This window comes from Gallus gallus, chromosome 6, assembly GCF_016699485.2.
Source record: "Gallus gallus isolate bGalGal1 chromosome 6, bGalGal1.mat.broiler.GRCg7b, whole genome shotgun sequence".
Taxonomy (NCBI): Eukaryota; Metazoa; Chordata; class Aves; order Galliformes; family Phasianidae; genus Gallus; species Gallus gallus.
This window is the reverse complement of record NC_052537.1, coordinates 20,219,841-20,238,676: the sequence shown is the minus strand read 5'-3', so window position 1 is coordinate 20,238,676 and position 18,836 is coordinate 20,219,841. Positions and strand designations below refer to the sequence as shown.

At 39.0% G+C, this 18,836-nt stretch overlaps 1 protein-coding gene across 3 annotated transcripts in view; it reads right to left on the bottom strand.

The window, feature by feature from the left end:
* Positions 1 to 3,279: 3,279 nt before the first annotated feature.
* KIF20B (kinesin family member 20B) overlaps positions 3,280 to 18,836 on the bottom strand; it is a 31,204-nt gene continuing 15,647 nt past the window's right edge. The window contains exons 23-38 of one of the 3 annotated variants that reach the window (XM_046943156.1): positions 14,917 to 16,120; positions 14,337 to 14,475; positions 13,482 to 13,604; positions 13,015 to 13,075; positions 12,313 to 12,438; positions 11,910 to 12,049; positions 11,597 to 11,626; positions 10,510 to 10,665; positions 9,637 to 9,813; positions 8,513 to 8,677; positions 7,740 to 7,865; positions 6,808 to 7,011; positions 6,126 to 6,206; positions 5,254 to 5,386; positions 4,588 to 4,727; positions 3,280 to 3,542 (exon numbers count right to left, since the gene is read on the bottom strand). In XM_046943156.1, coding sequence (XP_046799112.1) covers positions 3,465 to 3,542; positions 4,588 to 4,727; positions 5,254 to 5,386; positions 6,126 to 6,206; positions 6,808 to 7,011; positions 7,740 to 7,865; positions 8,513 to 8,677; positions 9,637 to 9,813; positions 10,510 to 10,665; positions 11,597 to 11,626; positions 11,910 to 12,049; positions 12,313 to 12,438; positions 13,015 to 13,075; positions 13,482 to 13,604; positions 14,337 to 14,475; positions 14,917 to 16,120 — 3,083 coding nt within the window. In that variant the 3' untranslated portion in view covers positions 3,280 to 3,464. The remainder of the gene's footprint in view (positions 3,543 to 4,587; positions 4,728 to 5,253; positions 5,387 to 6,125; positions 6,207 to 6,807; positions 7,012 to 7,739; positions 7,866 to 8,512; positions 8,678 to 9,636; positions 9,814 to 10,509; positions 10,666 to 11,596; positions 11,627 to 11,909; positions 12,050 to 12,312; positions 12,439 to 13,014; positions 13,076 to 13,481; positions 13,605 to 14,336; positions 14,476 to 14,916; positions 16,121 to 18,836) is intronic. The other 2 variants (XM_025152014.3, XM_040703119.2) reach the window with 2 other exon arrangements.

The window sequence follows — 18,836 nt, the reverse complement described above, 5'->3', positions numbered from 1 at the left end:
CCAAGAAGTGCTGAGCACCATTCTGAAACAGCACACGGGCAGGACATCTCCTCAGCGGGGCAGGTGTGTGAAAGCGATCTCCAGAAGTGACAGAGGGGAGAGACGCTGAATGCGCTGCAGTAGCGATGCTCACCACAGGTGACACGGAAATGCAGGAGCTGGAGGAGTTACACTACCAGCAGCACAGCTGTATGAAGCCCGGCTAGGCACGCCGACGTGCGGGTGTGTCTGAAAGGAGCAAAGCGCTTCTGCTCCCCGCCGCTGGCGGAGGGAGGGCTGTTGACTCGGGATCGGAAGGGCATCAGCGCCATCGTGCGGGCGCCGCGCGCCGGCTGGCCTCCTCCGCGGGTACGGCCGCACGTGCTCACCCGCATCCGCACTTCTTGTTTACATCCCTGACTTCTCTTCTGTCACAGCCAAATCAAGCCCCAAGGAAGCTCGAGTATTTGCATGTCTATAGAGAGCTGTCCTATTACTAAGAAAACACCGCAAAATATTCGCTTCTGCTTGCATGGAAAGGAGAAAAACCCAACAAGAAAAACCCACAGTTACAGCTGTGCCACTTGCTATGTTTTCACCCACAAAAAGCTGGAAGAAATTACTTGAAACCACGACATTTTACATTTGGTAGGGAAAAGGACATTCGAATCAACAAAGAAACCACACCATATGAAATCCAACATCCTTCCTAACCTGCACTTACCTTGTAGATTTTTCTTGGTTTCAAAGCCTATTTGATGATTTAATGACAAGCAATCAAACTGTCATTCAAATCAGCATGATGGAATGTAAATCTCACTGCAGGCAAGAGCAAGGTTATACAATGGAAGGAACGATCCTGCTAAACAGGCACATACGGGTGGGTTCTGAAATTCATTTCAGGGATACAGACAACACAGGGGTCAAGATGAGCAGCTGAACTTCTGCTGAACGTGGAGCAAAGCAGACAAAACTCTGAGGAAGGCAAAGAAGAAATATGCTAGGTACAGCCCTCTGTTTAAGACTGTGCCCTGTGGATTTATTATGCCTCCAGCTGTGACACTTGTTTAAAATCCAGAAACACTCACCAGTCACCTATCTCAGAGTCATCAGCGATGCGCTCTTCTCCAGTCCTGAAAGAGGTCAACTCTAGTCCTGAAAAAGGCCAGTCTAGACAGATAACCACACCATGGGTAGGAGAAAACAGACGATCTGGACAGAAGGACAAAGGACCTTTTATACCTTTTATACAAAAGGTATAAAACTACCTATGAAAACATTCAACAATATTTCCTGACAAATGCATTTATCTCTACTTAGGAAAGAAAGCCAAATTTGAGAGCTGGTCAGATTATTCTATGTTGTATTTGAAGGAAGAGGTGAGAAAGAAGAAGGCAGTGTCAAGCATGAGCTGATGAGGGAAATCTAAGTTTCATTTGCTAATATAAAATGCAGCAGACACTGATGATGCTGCTGTATCAGAGAGCTATGGGGGAGCTGCATAATTTGATAGTCAGGCTTAGTTTGCCATTTGAAACTTAGGTAGAAGACACCACTCTTACTTCAGAAAGGACATAATACGGAATAATATAGGGCTACCACTCTTCTACAGTCTGGAAACTTAGAGAAGGAACTTGGAATGAGAATTTGATCTTACAAGTCAGATCTACAGAACTGAACTGTGTGTTATTCTCATGGAGAAGCATTTCATGGCCTGAGAACCCAGTGGAGAAATCTGTACCAGAGCTTGTTGCCACTGAGCTGACTCCCAGCATCTTTGTTCATGTTCAAGCTACAGTCACATAACAATTAAAACACCTTTGATTAAAGAAATACTGAAGACCACTTCTATACTTGCTTCCATTTTCAAAGGCACCCAAACACGCAGGTATGTAGATGAAGTGCAGCAGTGATTTAACTATCGTACTTTTCAAGGAAAAGAATTTTTCTTCTCATTTGTGTTTGCGACCCAACTTTTCAATTCTACAACAGACAAAGAAGAGCAGTCCAAGAAAACCGGCAGCTGTTAAATCATGAAATCACTTCTGGAGGACATTACAGCTGTACTATCACAAACAAGTAGCATGAAGGAACTGTCACTGCCTCTACAGACCAACGAGTTGTTGCTAATTAGTATGACCTGGAGAATGGAAGAAGAGATTGGAAAATGGGAAATAAATCTCAGGCTCAATGTTGTTAGAAATTCCTCAGAAAATTTTGTAGTCAGGCCAACAGCAAACCACAAAAGGCAGTCCCGTTGACAAGATACTCTTCTTGTGGTGCTAAAATGTGTGCCCAAACTACTCGTTTCACTTACGCCTTTCTTGTCCTCTTTTTATGTTTTAACAAACAATATAAAAATAAAAGTTTGGTTAAACATACATAAAATCTATTTGGTATGCAGTCCAAGACAGTCGCACTTCACTCAGCATGGCCCAGGCAAGCCAAGAGGTTGGACACCTATGCAAAAAAGGGTGATGGGAATGAAACAGACCAAAAAGGAACATTCAAAACAATCCAGTAATCCAAGTAAAAAATAAAAACAAGCCAACAGCATTGTATGGTTTGCAGTAAATAAAGAAAATAGAGAAAGCAGCCTGAGCAAGCAATTAGAGAGCAAATAAACTCACTGGGATTACCTTATTTCACGTGTACCAAAGGCAGGTCACTGTGAAAGTAATTTCATCTCTTTACAAAACACAAACAGAAATGTTCTCCTAACTGTATGAAATCTGAAGAAATGCAATCTGTCTGAAGGAAGTAAATGCTACACTGATGAACCCAAATGTTAAATGCCTACTCAAGCAGTGTTTGTGAACCAAGATCTGAATATGATGTTACCTGGTCTAGTTGTAGATGAGAACTGGATGGTTAGAATATATTCTGAAATGTTTACTTCAGAACTCTACTTCAGTGGACATTAGAATTCCCCCCAAGCGTATTAGGTTTATTTTTCTAAAATTAGTAATTTAAAGCTGAAATCACACAAGTGAAGGAAGGCATCTTACTTCCACACTGAGGAAGTGGCACTCTCTTCACTCCAAAGAAAATTCTTTAAAAAGATTCAAAAATTAAGTAGACACAAGTCTTAATGCGTACTCATCCTCTTCCTCTCCCCCGGAGTTCTGCTAAATACACCAGTCACGTGAAAAAAGCAATTCAGGCCACCCAGGAACAAGTATAGTTATTACTGCACAGTGGGTAAATAACAGAGAGTTCTAAAGACACCATTCCTATACAGGGGAGGCAAAAACAAAACAAAACAAAAAGCCCAAACCAAAATAAAATCCAAACACAGAGTTCAAGAAAGCTTGTATTTATTTCAACTTCAATGGAGTCAGTTTGAAACCGCCAGAAAGACACTATACACCTATATACAAACTTAAGAGCAAAAGAAAGCAACTGTTACCATGTATTAACAACCAGTTATATCAATATAATAGAACTATGTCCTAACTAAGGGGAAGAAACATACTTCCTCAAGGTTACTTGGCTGTTTTTGATCGTAGCCGTCGCTTGATGATTAGATGGTCACTCTCCTTCTTGATTTGTTCCACTAAAATCTGAAGAAAATAATGGAAAAGTTACTCATCTTTTTACACAAGACTGACAAGCTCTTCTTGACCCATGTAGACATATTCCCCTAAATGGATTTCAGAATGGAATTTGCTTATTATCTTTTAATCAGAAATCTATAGGATACAGAGATTGTTTTAATGCAGCTTAATCAGAAGGAACAAATAAGGAGAATGTACAAAATCCTGTTTATCTTAAAAAAAAAACAAAAAACAAAAAACAAGAAAAACACAACCACATCCAAAGAATACCAGAAGACAGCTTTCACTTAAAATACTGGTTTTCAAATGAGAATTCTAATACTTATTTTGTGAAATGTGAAGTGTTCAGAAAACATTTTGGTTCCATGTTCTCAGAACTACAGTGAGAGAAGAAATAGTCTCATTTTCATCATCCTCTAACGAAAAACATCTTGGTTTCTGCCCCCCTCATTCATCAAATCAACAGAAAATTCAGTGGAATATTACAGCATGGGCAAATGATCACCATCTTGAGCAGAAAGAGGACTCTAACATAATTAAAAGATGCGGTTCCAACAGAGCAAGAATACTCTTAGCACCGTGGCTGCTGACAGAGTCATGACATTGCATTTCAGGAATGGGACATCAAGCCCTGGCACATCAGATCCTACACAAGTTGGCTTAGACAGGACAACACAGTTTAAGCATACCTAAAAAGCCGTCTAAGTTGTGCTTTAGGAAAGCATAGATGGAGTAGAATAGTCCCACCCCAACACACTGTAAATATCTATGAATCCAAATTGGAAGACACCTCCATGATCGCTACATCACCTACGTAGTAAACTGTAAGCCAGCAGCCAGATACAGAGATCTTCACAGACAAAATAAAATAAAACAGCAGGAAGACCAACAAGAATGACTAGGTAGAATAAAAAAATAGCTCAGTACTTTCAACCTCCTCCTGCAAATAGACGAAACCTTCATGTTTGTTCGGACTCCTTAATAGTTTGTGTTAAGCCAAAGCTACAGAAATGCATTACATTGGCCAGAATAATAACGTATAATTGCTCACCGAAGAAGCAGATATATCTAGAGGGCCAGAAATGTCAGTTGAATACAGCTTCCTTTTGGATCGTTTTGGCTTGATCTCTTCTCCGAGACTTTCTGGTTCCAGAGGTTTCGGAGAGCTTACTGCTGCCATCAGCTTCTTGGCTAGAAGAAATTTGTTTTGATTCATAAACCAAACAACTTACTGGTTTGGTGAGTCTTTACATCAGTGAATGCAAAAAGCTTCATAATACACTTGGTATATAAAAGATACCTAAAACTTAAATACAAGTATTTAAAAATTGTATTTGTCCAGCTTCCATAGCTGAAACAGTTTCTAGCTTCAGGTACGGAAATTTAAAGCACACATTAAAACTGGGTATGAAAAACAGTCATGGCTCAGAAGTCACTACAAGTTAGGAACTTCAGCAAGAGCTAAGCAACAGGCCTCACTTTTGTGCTGACAGAAGTACAAGGTAGAGTCAGCTTTCTCTGTATACTTGCAGATTTTCACTCACATAGTAATGAATCTCTGAAGAGATTAATAAAGGCATTTATGTCATAAACTAATCAACAATTTAACGTGGCAGACAAGTTCTCTAAGAACACATACATTAATAGCCTACACAGAAACAAGCCATTCTACAATGCCTAGAAAACATGGAATCAATCGTACTTATTCTACACCAACCTTTAGAGTGAATAATAGAAGGAGAGTTTTGAAGAAAATCTCCAATTCTTTGCAGTGTAGCATCCTTCTTGCTAGTCAATCTTTTACTTGAAGTACGTACTTGCTTTCTTAGGAAGTACTCTTTTCTGGATTTCTGTTCAATAGACACGTGAACAAGAAATAAGAGCATTGCTTAAGCTTCATTTTAGTTCAGTGTTAAGTTGACATTTTGAACTTTGCTACTGACACCTCTGTTCATTATGCTAATGATACTACAACAGCAAGCAAAGTAGACAATTTTATACCCTTCAGGGAGTATAGCCAAAATCTCAGCTATTTCAAGGCATAAGTTTCTTGAAGCTTCTTGATGAAGCAGTAGTTTCTTCAAAAGTAGATCCCAAGCTGTGGAGTTGTTTCTTACATAAGCCCTTCTAATTATATAAAATAAACAAACATACAAAACCAAAGAGCACAGATGGGAAAAATCTACTATTCATACTCCAACCATGCCAAGGATACTGCTAAGACATAAAAACATCCTTTTTTAATAATTGCCATGCATATAAATGATATGAATCTCAGATTAATACAAGGGCTTCACTTACAAAAGCACACAATAATACGCTCGACTTCTCTTTCCAACTATTCAGCATGCAATATCCTTTCCTCCAAATCACTACACAGTACAGCCACTGTACACTCTTGGGACAGATCGACTTGCTCTTTGGTTAGCTTATGGAATTTAATATGAAGAGGTCATAAGTGTTTAAGATTCCCATTCAGGTACACAGATAAGGATAAGATACTGCTGCGTAAGAATGTTTACTCCTTTCACATGACCACACAATTAGAGAAAGTCCCAAACTAACTTCAAAACTAGAACAAAAACCAACCATTTGCTCGTCACTCGTAGAGGGTGAATTAAAAGCCATGACAGATTTTGCATTTTTCATGTTCTCACTTTTCACAAAATCCTGGGAAGATAAGACAAGTTTTAGCCATGACTCTCTTGGAAAGAACAACAATTATTTATATCACAAAAGCAGACACTTTAAACACTATCACAAATAGTAGGGAGGTATTTGCTAGTGGTAACTATTCCTAAGAAATCAAATACTAAATAAACAATCAATTAGAAAAACGGGTTGGTAGCATTATTAAGATATCAGGATTAGACATCTCGTGATGCGATGCCATCTCCATACACAGTAGACTTTTTTCTCCCCAAGACTCACATGAAGCAAAACTGCATGTTAACAATTCAGAGGAAATACTCAGATACTTCAGACGAAATAGAAAGCGAATGTATAGGAAGTCTAAAAAGCTGATTTATGTCTACAGATTTTCCAAGAATGTACACAATGGAGTTAAGAAAATCATTCCCCTCTCTTAAACCATTCTCTCTCAGCTTGGCTATTAGTTTCATTTCATTAAAGCTTGGACTCCCCTCACAAGGTTCATCGATTAAATCCTTCAACTACTTTACTGAGATAGAAATAGCATTTTTTTAATGCTTAAATGAGAAATGGTAGAAAGGCATCAGATATTTTGTTTTCTGTTTGGTCTCGGTCATACCTCATCCATGTCATCACTTTTTCTCTTCTTTCTTGTCTTAGGCATTTTCACTCTTGCAGGTAACATGCTGCCATGCTGCTTTATCTCCATCTTATCGGGTTGCAGAGGAGTCAGTTGGATTTCCACCTCTGGTTTTGGGAACCGACTAGCTTTTCCATTTTCTGTGGACACTTCAGAAGAGTCGAGTACAGTTTCCGAATGCTCCTGCAATCACAGAGAAACTTTTAGTGCAAGTGCTAAGGTAGCCATGAGATTAAAAAACTATAATGCAACTGGAAAAGGCTATGTGAACATTCAGTTCTCCAGCTATTAGCTTACAGAACACTTAGAACAGAAGAAGTCTATTTCAGCTACAGCAGAGTTTAACCCTTCTTTCCTAGAACTTGTTACATTTAAAATTATTGTTTCCAATCTATGATCACAGAAAAAGTTTTCCATGTTAAATTGAGCCTGATACTTTCCAGGTCATTTTTCTCAAGGGCACGGGCAACTATTCTCTTTAAATAGTTAACAGTGGTAGAACTGACATGATTTTCTTCATCCCAACTCTGCTGCTTCAGAACTGGGCAGGAACAGGAGCTTTTAACTCAAGTGTTTGATTATCCTTCAGCTTCATTTTAGGGAGTTTCCCTTCCTCTTCTACACTAGAGATGTTATTCATGTAAGTAAGGCCCAGCTAGCAAGCTGCAAGCCCAGTTCAAGCCATGAAAGACTTCCACTGCTATCTTTCCTCTGGAGAGAATACAGACATGCAGGCAACGACACCTTTTAATCCTACCCAAGGCCATAAAAACAGATGATCTGATCACCATGAAAAGGATAAAGAAAATCAAACTGGAGAATTGTTTAGAGAACATGAGACCTTTTCCTACTCATTCCTTATCAAAATCAAAACAACTACAGCATTTTCAGACTTGAAGTCTCATACTAACCCCAGATTCATTTAATGAAGTGACACTGCTAGAACATCCAGATGATGAATAATTGTCTTTAGCTTCATGTCTTACTGGAATACTTTCTTCATCTCCACATTCACTTTTCCTTTGTTTTTTCCTAGGCTGTGAATATTTAAACAAGAAAAGATTAGGCTATGCAGTAAACCTCCAAAATGTTTTGAGTTTTCTAAAGTTACAGTGTAAAATCTCAAGCTCAGACACCACATGAACACATAAGTTGAAACACGGCACGAGTCTGTGAAGGTAGTAACATCTATTCATCGTGTGATCTTCAGATACACCCTACTGGGTCCCACCAACAGTCCCATTCAGTATTCTGACTCCAAAAGAGACAAAGTGAGATGTTATTTAGGGACAAAATCTGTAATGCTGGTCGTCTTGTCATCCATTCCCCCCATACTCTCTGCACGCTCACGGCTGCTATGTTAGAATGCCAGACGCTAAACCTCTGCCTAATCTTCAGTGTCCACATATGAATACATGGAAAATTGCACAGAAAAGTTCCATAACGTATGTAGAGAGGTGGTGTTCTAGTAAATAAAACATTTTTGAGAGGATGAGAGCACATGCCTGAGTGGAAGACAAAAAGAACCAACAAGTACTCATCACTGAACATGTAGTTCAAAGACTCTATGCTAAGAAAAATGATTCTAACCCTTGGGATATTTCCAGCATCTCCCAGGAAAACCGCAGAACCAAAAGGCATTAACAAGACTTCATGTACCTACTTTCTCTAAATATAATCATACCTCTTCATGTACAGAGCGATCCATTCTACCTTGTCTTTCTTCAAGTAAAGGTACTTCTGGCAAAGACTGAGGGCTACCGCGGTTAATGCATTGTTTTAATTCCTTTATAAAGTCATCTTTGACAGCCAGTTCTTTTCTTAACTCTTCTATCACAGCTTCATTATCCTAATAAGCACAGTAAAAATTGCTGAGTTGCAGGATTGGCAAAAGGAATTAACACACACAAGCAGCACTGCAATTACTGAGTAGCATCAGTTTCAGAATTGCAGGCCAAAACAGAAAGCTATTCAAGAGCAATAACATTCCATGGATTTGTATGGTCACTGTTTCAAGTGCAGTAGTCACATAATTGCCAGGGAAGATGTAATACAACATATTTTGATTCTTATCTTTTATTCTACTCGTGTGCTTCAGCAGCCTCCCTCTTTCTTAAGATCCAATAACCCGAGTTATTATTTGTTCATGAAGCCCTCGGGACTGTGAGAAAGTCAGCAGTTGTAGGGGAAGTTTTGCTAGGAGCACATCTTTCTTCCCAGAGGAGAATCTGAACATTCTCAAAGACGCACAACTCATTTAGCCTTAGCTTCTGCAGTTCTCTGCTACTGCTTACATTGGCTATCCTGATTAAAAGCTGGACGTTGAAATAAAAAAAATGCAACTTCCAGAGATCGCCCCCCCTCTGCCTTTGATCCTTCCCCACATCTCTCTTCACATCCCCTTCTGTCTTTTCATGCCATTGTAGATACTAGCTCAGAGAAAGCAAAGAGCGTAAGCAACCTCAGACAGACCTACTATCCAACCAAGTACTGAGCCTATCCTGGGGGCAAGACATGCTGAGGACTACAGGAAAAAGTTACAGATGTCCAGGCTAACATTAGTACCAAAGGGATCAAACTGACGTTCCTTTATTTGAACTACTAGAAAGTTTGAAACTTTGGTCATTCAGTTCAGGAAATTCTGTTTCTGAAGAACAAAAGTAAAATCTAGCACTTTTTTGGTTAGCTGCACATGATGTCAATACAACAGTGCTCAAGAACAGAACTACACCCAGCATACACAGAGCAGGTATAGCGTTTTGCAGAATCTATGGGTAGCTAATCAGATAGGAAGAAAAGAGAGCTGACCTTGCTTGAATCCTTTGCGGCAGATTGTTTCAGTTCTGCTATTTCTTTCTCTTTTTGTATGGCATTAGAAGCCAAAGTTTTGAGCTGTACTTCCAAAGCTTCTACTAACTGATCTCTCTCTTCACGCCACTTTTGAAGATTGCGGTCCTTTTCCTCCAGCTGCGCAACAAGTCTTTCCTAAACGAAGAGAAGATTACAATGAACACCACAACCACACACTGAACTGTCCTAACAGGTTGGTAGTTAGCACAGTTTTACAGTCTTAGTAAATGGATGATCTCTTCTGGATCCACAGGAGCTCTAGAACTAGTTGCACTACAAACCTTCTGAAGCAAAACCACGATTCTATCAGGCAATCTGCATTACTCTCCTTGTGAAAAAATTATTAGTAGTATTATTATGTAAGAACCTCCACTTCGGTTTGCTCATTTAATGATTACTAACAATCTGTAGTAAAATAAAATTACAGAGAAAGTGATAATAGTACTAAGCTCATCACATCCTTTGGTGCCGCTTGCAGGTCCAGAAAGTCAGGACTAACTACTTCGAGATGCAAAAATAGTTAGGTAGACTGTACAGACTCACATGTTTAAGAAGTTACATGACAAGAGCCCAGTGAACAGCTCAAGTAACTCAAGAAACTTTGCTATCAGTCACTACTTGGAAAGTGATAAGAGAGAAAAGCTTTTTTTTGTTGTGACCCTCCTATTCCTTCCTTGTCCAAATCAAGTAGTTCTTGTATGGGCTTCATCACATAAGAAAGTGAGAGGACTTGGACAAGCTACTCTTACATGCCCATACTGTGAGTACTTGGCATGAAGTTGTCTCCAAACTGCAGACACCACATGACTCTGCCAAGACCTCGTCACTTACAATTTCTGCTTGTTGCTTTCCATGACGTTGTCGGTCCTCTGCAAATTTCTTCATTTCTCTGTTGCGAAGGTTCTCAGCTTCTTTTATCTGATTTAGGAGTCCTTCTTTTTCCTCCAGCCACTTTTTCCTATCAGTTTGATACTTTGCCTCACTTTCCTATTTCAAAGAAACCAGAAATGAAATTGTAAGCGATTAAGGAATCAAAGTCTTGAAAGCCAGGTCATCATTAAATAGACTTGTTTCTACAAGATAACGGAAACATTAGCAGTTTTTACTACAGAGTATTCCCAAATGGATGTGTTGGATACTCAGTAGTTCTTTTCCATCAAACAATTATAATTTTCAGTATTTCTTACACAGACTGGAGGGACTCCATAGAACACTGTTTTTTCCTTTGTAAATGTTCTCACAAGCATTATAGAACTTACACCAAAAGTCAATGTAAGAAAAACTCCTTTAACTTAATTATGTCTAATATTTCATACTGCCTTGCAGGATATGTCAAAAACTTGCATCTCCTTCGGGGCTGAAGGACAAAGAAATGCAACACAATTTACACTGCAGGAATAGCCAGTGCGTACCCAAGAACGTCACTCCGATCCCCAACAACTCTATCTCCCTTGCTATCACAATCAAACCTACTAACAGATATTCTCATATATAGGACAGAGCACCTGAGAAACTGCTTGGGAAAAAAAATAGCCTTTAACCAAGGAAAATTAGAAGTAGGTCCTCAGTCCAACAAAAAAGGCTTCCCGGTGATAAAGTTAGATGGCGATTTTGATAGCTTATATTAGTTGCCCAAGCAACTAACAGAAAACAGGTTTGACAAATATACCTTAAGTTAGAATTTGCTTGGAGTTAGTATTCCTTTCTTGCAAATAACAATTGTATAAGCATACTCTGCCTATAGCAAGTTGACGTGGTATATAATGAAGCTATGAATGTTCAACTTTCCCCTCTCCTTGATAAAGGGAATTGGCTCTGTGCATTACAAATACGGTGAATAAGTTTACTCAAGACGGAGGAGGAAAGAAGTTCAGAAACATGCCACTAATAGAGGGGATGTAATCTATTGTATACTCACCTTAGAAAACGCCCACTGACAGTCCACTACCTTTATTAAAAAAAAAGACCATCAGATGGGTTAAGACAACTGTTCAGAGGCCAGCAACAGAAGCACTGCTCACGGCAGCATAATGTAGGGAAGGCTATGCTTCCTGTATTATGGGGGCACCGGTGATGCCATTCTTCATGTACCACAAAAAAGCTGCACCTGCTCCTCATTGCACATCACACTGCAGGCTTTACAGGAAGTTTTCTTAATCAGTGTAACAGTTTACTCTATCATGTTATAAATAGTCTCCTCAGTTAAAGTTACAACTTTAAAGTTAGGTTACCTCCAGCTCTTTCTGCAGCTTTATTAATTCTGTACTCTTTTCATTCATGTTTGCCTCTTCACTGTTGGTGTTCTTTTGCTGCTGGCCACTATTGATCAGGTTTTGCAGTTCTCTGCATTTCTGTTTCCATGTCTCCAGTTCTACTCAATACACAAAGTGAGGTTAGATAGCGTATCGTTCCAAATGGATATGTGAAATACCACATTAATGACTTTTCACTAAAGCCACTTAGGTTTTATCTGCTATAGACACAAACAAATAACAGAAGCCTTTAACTGCTAGAAAATTGTTGTTTACTGTGGAACATTCATGCCTAAGTGACAGTCAAACAAAAATGGAAGTGGCTATCGCAATACCTCTGAAGCACTTTTGCATCCCTGCTCCCTTTCCATGGAAAGGTTACCTGAAACTAATCTTTCATTCTCCTCCAGGTGAGCTTCAAGCACTCTATCTTGTTCAAGCTGAGTCTCTTCTTGTTCTTCTAATGTCATCCGCAGAACTTCAATTATTTTTTCTTTTGCACACAGATCTGAAGGTTTGAAAATTTACAGATGAACTCCCTACTACTTCCTGTTATTCTCTCCCAAAGAGTTTTCAAGTCGAGGTTCCCCCATGACTAAAACCTCTCTTGAAAGAAATAGGGCATCTATATTGAACTATTTACATACAAATACATACAGAGTTCTTAGGTGAGTCTTACCAACTTGTTTTAAGTGAGAATTCTAGTGCTAGGGACAATTAGAATATGGATTTTATTACACAAGAAAATAACTTGACATTTCAGTGGTCGAGTTTTCTTCAAAAGGTCAACTAAATTGGCAAATAAGTAGCAGGCTTTTTAAAAAGTACAGTGAATCCACACTTTCTCAGAGACTTCTCTTATTCCAAATCTCTTGCTTTACTTTCAAGTTTACCTGCTGATACTCATACAATAACATTAATAGCAGTGCTTAACTTTTTAACATCCAGTTTGGAGTTTGTCCAATCATGTCTTAAAACATAAACGCGTAAGACTCACCAAAGTCATTAGCAACGTGACAACATTTACATGGATACTCCACACACACACACACACACACACACACAGGGAAGAATAATGGCTGACCTTCTCTCATTTTCTCATACTGTTTGGAGACTTCTTCCAACTTCTCGTTATTCAACAGCTCCTATATTTCATGTTGAAAGAAAAGCATACACAGTAGAAACAAGCAGAATTTTTAAGACAGCCTAGAATTAGTCAGTTTTTCCATATGGTATAAATAAGCATTCAAGCTGATAAAAAGAGTTTAATGCAAGACATTACAATTAACATATCGAGATGTCATTCAACAGAATCAGGTTATATACGTGTAGCATACATGTATTTACTATGCAGATTACTGTATTTAAAGCAATTTACCAGTGCTCTGCAACGACACAGTATTTGAACATCTTTCATGGTCTACCATCAAAAAAGTTGGCTACTTTCATTTTATCGTAACTTCTGCAAGCTTTTTATTGTTGCTTGGAAATGATGGATCATTTGTTTAAAAAAAAATTAAGAGCAAGTAAATTTTAATAGAATTCAAGTACCTGTTTAAGTTGATGGATAGTAAGCTTTTTGATATCCAGCTCTTCACCATACTGTCTTTTAATCCTTTCAAGTTCATCAATTTTGTTCCTCAGAGATTTCTCTACAGAACGCATTGTGGACACCTGTAATGTAAGTAGAGCTCACAGTTAATTTTAAGACTTCTGTAGTCCGAGTAATCTAAATACTTCTTTATTAAACAAAGAATAAGTAAACAAGTGCTAAGTAGGTAAACAACAGCAAGTTTAAGTCTACCACAGAGGACATCAATACATTTTCAAGCCTCAATTTCCCCACCCAAACTTTTCTAAAAACCTTCCGGACTAAGTTCCTGCAAAATAGGTTGTCAGATATCTTCCTGCTTCATAACTAGATGTTAGCTATTAACATCACCGAAGTTGAAAATAAAGAAAAAAAATATACATGCCTTATATTAAAGAGCCTCTGGAAATTAGTCTGTTTCTCTTCAGGTAAATACCATTTTTCTTCCCAGTTATTGGCTTTTTTCACAAGACTTAGGTCTGAGGCTTTGGAGTTAACACAAATACCAATGGCAAGGATACTGTTACTATCGAGATCATAGCAAGTCCCCCTCCAGAAGCAAATTAGCCATTCTTTTCACAAACCTTACTCAAGACTACCAACAGAGTTTACTTTCCTCTGTTCACTATCTGTATGAAACCATGCTTTGACTTCTGGTCTCCTCTACAGCTTCAACGGCAACATTAACATTTGCTGCTAGCCCCACTAGTGTGAAACTTTTCTCAGCTTCATAGGTAAGGTTTGAGAAAAACAAATTTTAACAACAGAAAGCCAAGCAGAATCTTGTAGAAGAAATATCGCAGTTGACTACAAACCTCGCTTTGTACTTGCTGAAGTTGTTTCATGGCATCAGAAAGTTTTTCTTTCAAATCTGCATACTCTTCTTCTTTCCTCTCCAAATCTCTCTTCAAGTTCATCACAAGGGTAGAGCTCTCAGAAAGAACCTTCTTCAGCCTTATGTTAAAAATAAAGAGACAAAGACCATTACCAGGACGCATCTCGTGGAAACAGCAATTATGGCTTAATCCAGGCCCTGCCTGCTGGTTTATCTTTGTAAATAGAATCTTAGATCTATCTAGACCAGTGACAACATTTAAACAATCACTTTCAAATTTCAGCTTGCTTCTCATAATCAGATTCTGAAGCAATCTGTTACTCAGATTCTGTTCTGAGGGATGTACAACAAAACCACCAGAAATCTCCAAAGTATTCTTGGTTTCCTTGCACGCTCCTGTCTTCCCTTTCAACTCCAGTAGCATACCAAAGCATCCTAAAGTAGTCGTTTGGCTACTGAGATCCATGCAAATGCATTAAAGTCAAAGGGATGTTCACAAGAGCTACTTTTCACTCTAGTTCACTCTCAAAGGGCTGTAAGTTATCTCAGGGGTTACTTACAGTTCTATCGATTGCGTTTTCTCCTCTTCACTTTTTTCCTTTTCCCAAAGAGAGTGCTTCATCTGCTCCAAGCTGTTTTTCAGCTGTGTAACTTCTTCCATCAGATTTGCTTCTTGGCTACTTAACTCCTCAACCTTTTTGTCTGCATTAGCAGACTTCTCCTGCAGAGCTGCTGCAACTGTTTCTAGATTTACAATAATAGATTCCTTTTCCTTAAGTAACTCTTTGAGTTTTGTCAGGCTGTCTTCCTTGGTTCTATAAGCCTCCAGGAGACATTCAAGCTCTCTTATTTTTACCTCACAGCTGGCAACTTCCTCCTCAAATTGTGCAATCACTCTGCGATCTTCTGCAGCCTTTCTTTCAAAGTCCTGAGTTTTCTTTTCTATTTGCTCTTGTAACTGTTTCATAAGATCATCTTCCTGACTATCTGGATTTGTAATGTCACTTAGCTTCATTACAAGTTGATTATTATAATTTTCAGCATCTTTCAGTCCCTTTGTTAGGCTTTCAACATTTTGAAGCAGTGCTTCCATCTGCTGACTCTTTCGTGAGGAAACATCAATGATACTATTGCATACTTCCCAAATCCTTTCAAGACTGTAGTAAAAGGAACGGTCCTGTGCAAGATCCAATATAGAAGAAGCCTGTGACTGAATGCATGCAGAACTAATTTGAGATGTCTCTGGTTCATCTTTCTTAGCTCCTGAGGATACCTTGACGATGACCAAGTCAGTATCAGTAGCGTAAGACACTAAGTGACGTTTGTATAACTCATCTAATTTGGTCTGCACTGCTGTTACTTGTGACACTTTATCAATTATATTTTGCTTGGCAACTTCTATGACGTTATTTAGTCCAACGTTTTTTTCTTCGAGCCCCATATTTATAGATCTCTGTTCATCCAACTCAGAAGCAATTTCCCGATACTCAGCTTGACACTGCTCAATTTGTTCACAGAGCTCAGCAGCTGTTTCTTCAGAAAAAGAGAGCTGAATACGCAGGCTTGTCACCTGCTTACTGAAACCTTCTTTTTTATTTTTTTCTCTCTGGCACTGTTCCTCAAGCACAGCTAGGTGACGTTCCAAGGCTTCCGTTCTTTCCCTCAGGGCTAGTATTTCCATATGGTATGCAGAGCACTTCTGTTTCATGTGTTCAATCTTCTTTTGTCCTAGAGTGCTCTTTTTCTTTCTCGCCTTCACAACTACTGGGAAGAAAAAAAAAAACGCAGCTCAGGTAGATTAAAAGCAATATTACATAGTAGTTCACAGTACCGAGTATCATCTACTAAGTGAAAAGCTGTCTCAACATGAAAGCCATACCCTCACACCACATGGTATTTGAATGCAGTAAAAGAGTTAAAGTCCTCTGAACACATCATCATCACTTGCCTCAGACTTCTATACATAACTTGCTGCAAAAGACTTTCAGTCCGGAAGAACACTTTTACCATGCCACTACTCAAACCTTCCACTCCACACTAGTAGAAAATCTGATTAGTTTCAAGAAACATGGGAATGAGATAGATAATTCACAGCTATGTTGTTTCCACCTTCCCTGTTTCAGCAATCCCTATAATACAGCCAGGAATCACTCCATCTACATCTCAGAGGTATTAGACAATTCTCTAAGAAGTTGCATTCACACGCATGGTTCTCTCACTTTAAAAGGAAAGATAAAATCCTGGACAAGTGGATCACTTCAGTGTTTGTATCCTCCGCCTCTTTTTTTCAGTTGGTCTCTAAACAAAATACGAGGGTTCCTACTTCTGCCCACACCTCCTGTTTTGCATATAGTGTTTGCTCAGAAAGGTGTACAAATTTGCAGAGTCAAGTTTCCATAAATATTTCATTATCTTGGGGCAGGTTTTTCCTTAACTAGTGAGCAATGACTAAAATCACCTGCATCTTCTTCCTATCAAAAGTGACTCCTGCTGTATTTCATCACTGCTTTAGAATCCAGCTATGCCCATTCAGTAATACGCATAATATGTCTAAGTACTAAAAAAAGAAAAATAAGTCAAGACTTACTAGGGATTGTGTCACCACAACAATATATTCCAGGGAGATTCTGTAGAGTCCTGTTATTACTACAACTACAGAAAAGCAGAATTTTGTAGCGCCCACACAGAGCCAGCATTACACACAGATACACGCGGACTGCAAGGAAGCAGCCTCTTAACTGATCTAACGAGTTTTATAGACAGACCCCAACTGATTTAGCAGTCGTTCTGAAGCAACAGCAGTGGCATGCTCCATCCCAAGCCAGGTTTTGGGTTTTGATGGCTCCCAGCACCTCTAGTGAGGGGAGTACGATCCTCCATAGAAAGACTTAGTAGTAATCTAAATGCTTTGTGCTGAAAACTACAAGCAAGCACTAAAGCAAGACAAATAAGACTGCAAGAAGATACGTGATGTTCAGTCTAGAAGATCCTTACACAGGAAGTAAGGAAAAAGCATTATCCCAAAACGTGGGAAACACGACCTAAAGCTCAGAGAATGGTGTAAATACCCTGAACTTCATGCCAGGATAACCTATCATCTCCTCCAACAATTCTGCTCATGCTACTAGTATAACTACGTTCTACGAAACAACCAGCACAACACACCTGTGCTCACTCTTCTGTTGTGTATATTTAACATAGTTAAAGAACATAGATTAAGCAGTTTTTGAAACGAGACACTAATAATACTCACAAATAGAGGAAACATTTAACATGATCAACAAGGCAGTACTTCTCAACAGAAAACTCAGTGCTGACATTGTGGCTACCAGTTATCCATTTTAATTCCTACTTGGAGGAGTGCTATTAATTTTTTGAATGAGAGCTTCAGTCACACAATTAGAACAAAACTACTCCTATTTGGAGTATGAAGGAGCCCACATCAGCTGCACTTCCCTCTGTCTCTGGTAATAAGCATATACGTGATACCATTCAGTGGTCACGTTAGGATCCAATATTTATGCCAAAGAAAGATGGCAGAGACAAATCCTCCAAGAGCAGCGTTCTCATCCAAACAAGGCCTTGATTTTCTCCCTCGCACGTATTTTGCAAGAGGAAGGCAAGAAAGGAAGGGACTACAGCTAAGTTTTTGATTTTCCTCTTGCACTGCATATGCCTTCCATAATTCTAGGAAAACTGATGCCCAGCTGTGCCCAAAAGTCAAGTTAAATGCATCAGAGCTCATCAATACCATTTTGCACAAATCTTGCTCATACAGCTCAATATTCTTGATTAGTACTTTAATTAAGCTGACAAAATAAGAAATGGTACTTTGCTTGGGTGTTTGTTTTTCCCAACTTTCATCCCTAGTGAAATTCAAAAGAAACAAAGCAAGAGAACTGGGAGAGTAAACACAGGAGTTGTGCAAAATATGTTGTCTATGGATTTACAATGAGCTAATACTATTCAAATAGAAAGCTGTCTTCCTCTGCCAGCAGTGTCACCTTGACCAGTATCAGTGCCTTCACAGCACCAGTATGCATGTAATGAAGCACTGTTTCACAAGAGTGAGCAATTAGCATGCCATCACCACTTTTGATACTTGCTGCAGAAAAGAAAAGCACCAAGCCCTTGAACAGCTGATGCTACTCTCCCAGAAGACCAGCAACAGCAGCAGTGGAAACAATCCTAAAAAAACTGCTTAACACTACTACCAAATCTGCAACTGCATCAGCAGATGAGGAAAAAAGCAGCAAAAAGGAAATACATAGCACAAAAAGCTTTTATTTTAAGCATTCAAAAATGAACAGCATATGACCTTCTGCAAAAGGGATATTTACATAACAGTTACTTCTATTTACAGTTCAACACAGGGGATTTTCTCCTCAGACCATAAGCTCTGCGCTTCACAACCTTTTGTTTCCACTCCGGAATAGGAATCAATCTACTTTTTTGGAAGACACCTCGTTCAGCGATGGAA